Source organism: Macrobrachium rosenbergii, chromosome 27, assembly GCF_040412425.1.
Source record: "Macrobrachium rosenbergii isolate ZJJX-2024 chromosome 27, ASM4041242v1, whole genome shotgun sequence".
NCBI classification, from domain to species: domain Eukaryota; kingdom Metazoa; phylum Arthropoda; class Malacostraca; order Decapoda; family Palaemonidae; genus Macrobrachium; species Macrobrachium rosenbergii.
Window position 1 is genome coordinate 36,872,009 of NC_089767.1, and position 8,585 is coordinate 36,880,593.

At 37.2% G+C, this 8,585-nt stretch overlaps 1 protein-coding gene across 2 annotated transcripts in view; it reads right to left on the minus strand.

Moving 5' to 3' along the window:
• Window positions 1–1,482, minus strand: part of LOC136853650 (leucine-rich melanocyte differentiation-associated protein-like) — a 40,632-nt gene extending 39,150 nt beyond the window's left edge. Inside the window, exon 1 of one of the 2 annotated variants that reach the window (XM_067129546.1) lies at window positions 1,176–1,482. In XM_067129546.1, the coding sequence (XP_066985647.1) occupies window positions 1,176–1,349 (174 nt within the window). In that variant the 5' untranslated portion in view covers window positions 1,350–1,482. The remainder of the gene's footprint in view (window positions 1–1,175) is intronic. The other variant, XM_067129549.1, reaches the window with a different exon arrangement.
• Window positions 1,483–8,585: the final 7,103 nt, after the last annotated feature.

The window sequence follows — 8,585 nt, forward strand, 5'->3', positions numbered from 1 at the left end:
AATATTTGGTTCTGACTGTTCGAATTCTGCTCACCGTAATTTTTACATTCCATTCCAGGCGCTTCTCGAATTTTGTCAAGTTCGAAAGAAGAGATTTCACGAAGTTTCGACCGTAGATGGCATTGGTTTTGACGGCCGCCATCTCGTCTCTGTTTTGCGTCTTAGCCTATTTTTTTCCTTTTACGTGAAGCCTAGTTGCTGTGTAGGGTGGGCTTCTTAAGGCTTCCTTACACTGTAAGGTGTCACGGAGACTATTTTATGCTTCTGTCAGACGTTCGCTTGAGTATTTATTTCTTCACTTTTGTGGGGGATTTTGACATGTTTTATTTATGTCAAATATTAAATACTAAAGTTTGCACAGCCGTGGTGTATGTAATTGTATAATTTATGTAATTTCTATTTATACGTGGATATACACTTTCGTGGTACGTACGTACAAGTTATAAAGTGTATTATTATGTATGTTAGTATAGATAACAGTATTTGTGTTAAATGAGTTATATTAATTCCTTTACTTGTTGCGTGAATGCATTAAATTTTCATGCACACTCGAGAGCGCGCACTTACGGAAACGCGTGTTCAGAAAATTGCGATATCTATCTATCTATCTATATCTATATCTATATATATATATATATATATATATATATATATATATTTATATATATATATATATATATATATATATTTATATATATATATATATATATATATATATATATATATATATATATATATATATATATATATATATTCACGTAAAACTGTGATATTTGTGGTATGACATATATACAAATATTGACTGAATTCGACAAATATAAGAGACGCAGTAATTACTTCACTCCGCAATTTACATCCCATTGAATATATAACTGCATACGGAACTAACTGAAACCTTATATACAATGAAAACAAATAAATAAATGTTAGTGAATTAGTGATTGTATTTAGTGATTTAACAACGAACAAACAATTAAATAAACGAAGTACTTCTCTTGATCATATTTAGTGACTAAACAATTAAATAAACTAATCTTCCTTACCTCCCAACGAACCTAATTCAAACCCTGATATACACAATGTAAACAAACGAATTAAAATGTTAATGAATTAGTGATCACATTTAATGATTAAATAGCAAATAAACAATTAAATAAAGTAACGATTTCCCTTACCTCGAATTCGTAGGGTTCGTTGAGTCCCAAAACGATCGGCATCAGGACCATGACTGCGGGCTCGGCTCGCGCAAAAACAGAGGACGATCGGGCGGGAAAATCAGGTTGACGGTAGGCTACGGGCGCTTTCGCTTTTCCAAACAGTCCAGAGGACACGCACACACACACGCACATACACGCACGCAAACGCACACGTCGAAGGGTAGACACTTAACAGACGATTGGACAGATAGATTGACTTTGGTAGGCTTGGACAGTCTTGATAGATTTGGGCAGAGTGACACTTGAATAGGCTTGGGCAGTCTTGATAGATTTGGGCAGAGTGACACTTGACTGACTTGGACAGACTGGATCGAGAGACTTGGACGGACAAACTGACACTTGACAGACGTGGACAGGCTTGGACTGATTTGACAGATTTGGACAGACTCACTGATACTTGGAAGACTTGCACCGACTGGCTTGACAGACAGGCAGACTGACTGGCTTGACACACTTGGACAGAGAGATCGACTTGGTTGACAGACTTGACAGAGACACGTGGAAACGGGCCTTCTCACTCCTCCCTCCCCCCCTTCCTTCTCCTTCTCTTTCTTCGCCTTCTATTCCCAGGTCCTCTTCTCTCCCCCTTCCTTCCTCTTCTTCGTCACAGCACCCCTTTTTTTTCTCACTTCCTCTCCCACTTGCAACCGCAGCACTAAGACTGCTGTGAACTGTTGCTGCTGCTGTCGCTGCCGCCGCACAGGCTTTTGAGGCTCTTTCTCTCTCTCTCTCTCTCTCGTTCTCTGTCTCCCCAAGTGCCGCGTCCTCCTCCGTCAGCAATGGTCTTCTCTCTAATGGACTTAGCGCTGGCCCCGCCAGGCTCTGCGCGTAACCACGGCAGCAGTTGGTCCTTGAGAGGGAGGAAAATTTTCGGAGCTTAGAGAGGAAGATTCATGTTACTTTATTACGGGACTTGAAGAGAGGGAGAGAGAGAGAGAGAGAGAGAGAGAGAGAGAGAGAGGGAGGTTCTACGGCTATAGTTCTGTAACTGTACATTGTGTTTCCAAAGGGAGAAACAGTGTAAAATGTTACTTTATTACAGGCTTTGGAAAAGGGAAAATTTGTGCACTTAAGGGCTCTGGAAAGGGGGAAATTCTGTACATAAGGGCTCTGGAAATGGGAAAGTTCTGTACTTAAGGGCTCTGAAAATGGGAAAATTCTGTACTTAATGGCTCTGGAAAGGGGAAAATCTCTACTTAAGGGCTCTGGAAAGGGGAAAATTCTATACTTAAGGGCTCTGGAAAGGGAAAAATTCTGTACTTAAGGGCTCTGGAAATGGAAAAATTCTGTAATTAAGGGCTCTGGAAAGGGGAAAATTCTGTACTTAAGGGCTCTGGAAAGGGGAAAATTCTGTAGTTAAGGGCTTTGGAAAGGGAAAAATTCAGTGGCCAAATTTTAGAGGTTTGAAAGAGAAATTCTATCCGGTTTTTTGTACAGGAAGAAAATGATATTCCAGAATTTATGAGAAATGAAAATGTTAAAAAATTTTCAGGTTTTGTGAATAATATTTTCTTTATTTTCCATCAGTCTTACTACTTTCTGAATAATATTTTTTTTCCATTAGTGAATATTTTCTTTTTTCCCATTAGCTTTACTACTTTGTGAATATTTTGTTTTTTTCGATTAGTTTTACTTGTGAATGATATTTTCTTTTTTTCATTGGTTTTGCTACTTTGAGAATAATATTTTATTTTTTTTCATTAGTTTTACTACTTTGTGAATGTTTTCTTTTTTTTTACATTAGTTTTACTACTTTGTGAATAATATTTTCTTTTTTCCCATTAGTTTTACTACTTTGCAGGTACCTCGGTGCCTTAAGATAAGAACGGAAAACATAAAGCCACTTGCAGAATTTCTTTCGCCTAATCCCCTACTGAGATAATACTGAACCCTGTCGTACTGCAAATCTTAATCACCCTTCAGAGTTCATTTACTAACACGTAGAGCAAAACCGATCACCGAAGGTAACTGCGTCTCAATTAAGAAAATGCTCAGCCAACCCTTACATAAAAAAAAAAAATCGGTTGCATGTTGCTTGATCGATAACCTACCGATAAAAAAAAGTTGGTGGGTTGGTTCGGTTTACCCAGTCAAGAACCACAGTAGGAAACTCAAGAACTAACTAAGCGGGTTTGCAAGCAGCATATAGCTCCCAGAGAATACCCGATACAGTATCGGCCGAGGCCGCAAGCAAGAAGAAGACATTTTCGGGAATTCTGTCGACAAAACACAAGCGGGGTCCCATGCATACGCGAGCAGAATGATGGGTCCCCGGGAGGGGGCTCCGCAATACGTGATCAGGGCTTGATGGCAAACTGCAGGTTGCTCTCAGTTTGTGAATGGATTTCATCTTTTGAATACACATGCTTTATAAACTGACATGATCAGTCAGTATGGACACAGGCTTTATAAACTGACATTATCAGTCGTTTTGTACACAGGCTTTATCATTCATCGCGTACACAGGCTTTATAAACTGACTTAATTTTGTACACAGGATTTATACACTAACATTATCAGTCGTTTTGTACACAGGCTTCATAAACTGACGTTATCAGTCCTTTTGGACGCATACTTTATAAACTGACATTATCAGTCATTTTGTACACGGGCTTTATAAACTGACATTATCAGTCGTTTTGTACACAGGCTTTATAAACTGACATTATCAGTCATTTGTACACAGACTTTATAAACTGACATTATCATTCATCTTGTACACAGGCTTTATAAACTGACATTATCAGTCACTTTGTACACAAGCTTTATAAACTGACATTATCAGTCGTTTTGTACACAGGCTTTATAAACTGACATTATCAGTCATTTTGTACACAGGCTTTATAAACTGACATTATCAGTCATTGTGTACACAGACTTTATAAACTGACATTATCATTCATCGTGTACACAGGCTTTCTAAACTGACATTATCAGTCATTTTGTACACAGGCTTTATAAACTGACATTATCAGTCGTTTTGTACACAGGCTTTATAAACTGACATTATCAGTCATTGTGTACACAGAGTTTATAAACTGACATTATCATTCATCGTGTACACAGGCTTTATAAACTGACATTATCAGTAATTTTGTACACAAGCTTTATAAACTGACATTATCAGTCATTTTGTACACAGACTTTATAAACTGACATATCAGTGATTTTGTACACAGGCTTTACAAACTGACATTATCTGTCATTTTGTACACAGACTGTATAAACTGACATTATCAGTGATTTTGTACACAAGCTCTATAAAAGGACATTATCCGTCTTTGTGTACACAGGCTTTATAAACTGACATTATCAGTCATTTTGTACACAGACTTTGTAAACTGACATTATCAATCATTTTGTACACAGGCTTTATAAACTGACATCATCAGTCATTTTGTACACAGGCTTTGTAAACTGACATTTCAGTAATTTTGTACACAGGCTTTATAAACTGACATCATCAGTCATTTTGGACACAGGCTTTATAAACTGACATAATCGGTCAATTTGGACGCAGGCTTTATAAACTGACGTTATCCGCAATTCAAAAAGTTTTACGCTGGCGAGAAAAAGTAGGAAGAATCCACTGACAGTCATGATTTGGATACATTCGTATTTTTTGTTTTTGCAGTGCAGATAAACATAATATAATTAACATTGTAAGATTTAAACATGTACTCAAAATCTAGTTGCTTCGCAGAAGTACCAGGTGGTGGCAGTTCGGACACTACGTACTTTCGCAAGCAAAATTTGATATTTAGTAGACTTTCCAGTTACAAGCCCAGTGGATTTTTCACGTTTTGAATTGTTTAACTCGCATTTTTGTCTGACGTGTTTATAGGACTTCATAGCCCGAATATTGTTTTAAATTTTTTTCATGTATTTTGAAGGATCAGACAACTTGACAAAAGAAATGTTTGTGTTGCATTTTATTTGCAGGGAAGATTTTCAGCTTTTTGTAAGTTTATATGGTAGTGAAATGTGCTCCCACAGATCTCAGAGTACACAGACCCTTGCAAACTTTGCATTCGGAATATTGAAAATGGATAGAATAATAGTTTGTGCCTTAAGCTTAATAGATTCCCATCATTATTTACCCAAGTTAGTTTTATGCTCAGTTTCAAGGGATGTGTTTTAATCTTTGTTAGAAAAATATATATGTGTGTGTTTGTGTGTGTGTGTGAGGGAGTGAGTGTGTCTTTGTGTGTTCGCTGAAGCCACAGGAAATGATAAAAAGAAATGACAGTGTGCCAGGTACTTTCTTTAAGTACAGGATAGCTCCTGCCGCTTTGCTGTTTCTTTTCAATCACTTTCTGTGCTTCGCTGGTTATCAGATCACTGGTTATCATATATATATATATATATATATATATATATATATATATATGTGTGTGTGTGTGTGTGTGTGTGTATGTATGTATATATATATATATATATATATATATATATATATATATATATATATATATATATATATATATATATATATATATATATATATATATATATATATATATATATATATATATATATATATATATATTTATTTATTTATGGATGGATGGATGTATGTATGTATATATATTATCATTCGATTTCAGTTTTATCACAATATGTCCAGTGTAGAAATTTTCTTTAAAATGTCTTGAATTTGGAACCAAATCTAAATCACACTCAGTATCTTTCGAATTAGCTTTCGCTTCATGAACAGTTTCATAGCCATTGTGATAGTTTGAATTTTTATGCCAGTAAGCTTTTCATGCCCTAATTATCGTATGAATTTTTGTTGCTCATTTCAAGAAGCCTATTATATCCGCCAGAGACGTCATATCCCACAACACAGATATCTGATGATTCTATTTAGTGGACTGCATAAATCATTAGGTGCCATCCTTGAAGTCAGTAGGGCAAGCTTTCCGTTTTCTTTAGAAGAAAACTATTGAGATGGCTATTTGTCTGTCCGCCTTCAGATCTTGAAAGTACTACTGAGGCTAGAGGGCTGCAATTTGGTATGTTGATCATCCACCCTCCAATCATCAAACATACCAAATTACAGCCCTCTAGCCTCAGCAGTTTTTATTTTATGTAAGGTTAAAGTTAGCCATGATCGTGCTTCTGGCTACGCAACAACACAGGCCAACCTCGGCCGGCTGAGAGTTTCATGGGCCGCGGCTCATACAGCATTATAACGAGACCACCTAAAGATAGATCTATTGTCGGTGGCCTCGATTATATGCTGTACAGAAAACTCGATTGCCCCGAAGAAACTTCGGCGCATTTTTTACTTGTTTTACAATGCTCGAACTATTCGTAGGTCTGATTGAAGTACCCGAACTTCCTGTTACCAAGGTCGTACTGTATATTTCACAGTCCTCTTAGCTGTGCCCTGTGAAGAAGAAGAAACCCTCAGCGCAGGGTACAACATCAGGCCGGTGAGTCTAAACTCACTTGTACATTGAATTTTTTCTTCCTATCATGTAGGAAAGTAAATTTATACCTTTAGAGATCTTGGATTTTTTTCTCTCTTCTTATTCTTCATTTTTAAAAGTATTTGCATATTTTCCCTTCTCACTTCGATTTGCCCTTTAACGGGGTAGTGCCGTCAGTGCACCTCACGTGTTACACTGTATGCTTTACTTAATGGTCTCGAAGCGTCCCTTCGGCCCCTAGCAACTACCCCCTTTAATTCATTTTACAGTACCTCTGTTCATATATCTCTTCCGTCCTACTTTTCACCTCTATTGTTTAATAGTGGAGCTGCGAGGCTTCCCTCCTGTTACGCCTTTAAAATCTTTGAACGCTCAATTTCCCTTTCAGCGCTGAATGACCTCATAGGTCCCAGAGCTTGGCCTTTGGCCTATATTATACATTCCATTCCATTTCATTTTGATTTACAATCAACACCTACAAAGATACTTTCCATTTCATTTCATTTTGATTTTTACAATCAACACCTACAAAGGTACTTTCATTTCATTTTGATTTACAATCAACACCTACGAAGATACTTTCCATTTCATTTTGATTTACAATCAATGCCTACAAAGATACTTTCCATTTCATTTTGATTTACAGTCAATAACAATTGGTTCTTAGCAAAAATCTAATCCTTCGGCCAGCCCTAGGAGAGCTGTTAATCAGCTCAGTGGTCTGGTTAAACTAAGATATTCACCTACAAAGATACTTTTCCATTTCATTTTGATTTACAATCAACACCTACAAGGGTACTTTAATCCCTAAGGGCCAGTTGTTGGTTTCCCGTTATCATTCCGAGCGTAGATAAAGATGATGACTAATCTTTCCGCTGACTCATCGATACTAAATTATAATTGTGTCACTGGGTTCGGTTATCAGACGTTATTGGGTGTAATCAGAATCCACTTAGTGGGTCTTGGGTGTAAGTTCTAAGCTCTCTGTGGGTCTTGGTTGCAAGGTCTTTGATATGGACTGGGTATAAGCTCTCAAGTATGTAGATATGGAAAGCCGAGCGTCTGCTGTGCTGCCCGTCTGGGCTTCAGTGAGAAGATTATTTTTGTTTCCGACTGTACCGCCCGTCTGGGACCCGTTTTCAGATTGATTTTGCTTTTGCTTTCGACTGAAATATTTCGAATTAGTCGTAGCCTAAGAAAATAGACTTTTGAAGGCAAATGAGAATAGATAAGGTTTAAAGTTAATCAAGATTAAAGTAATTTAAAAGGTAATGAATAATGGAACTCATTTAATTAAAGAATATGAGGTTGAGAACCACTGGAAAAGGTACTGGCTTACGTACATCTTTGTATTTGTTGAAATAAATAAAACTCAAAATTAAAAATCACATTTGAAGATTTAATATTATTGGACAAAGGCAAGAAAATTTAGAAGGCAGGTGAAATGTAGTAAGAGGGGGTAGCACTAAAATGTTACACCACCTTAAGAATCTAGAGAGAGAGAGAGAGAGAGAGAGAGAGAGAGAGAGAGTGAATATGAGTAAAGCAAGCAAACTAAAAGTAGCAGAGAGAGAGAGAGAGAGAGAGAGAGAGAGAGAGAGAGAGAGAGAGAGAGAGAGAGAGAGAGATAAGAATGATTAAAGCCAGCAAACCAGAAGTAGGAGAGAGAGAGAGAGAGAGAGAGAGAGAGAGAGTTAAGCAAACCAGAAGGAGCAGTAAGAGAGAGAGAATGAGTAGAGCAAGCAAACCAAAAGTAAGAGAGAGAGAGAGAGAGAGAGAGAGAGAAGAGACCAAAAGTTAAGAGAGAGAGAGAAGAGAGAAGCAGCAGAGAGAGAAATGAGAAAGTTAAGCAAACCAAAAGTAAACAGAGAGAGAGAGAGAAAGAGAGAGAGAGAACAGAGAGAGAGAGAGAGAGAGAGAGAGAGAGAGAGAGAGA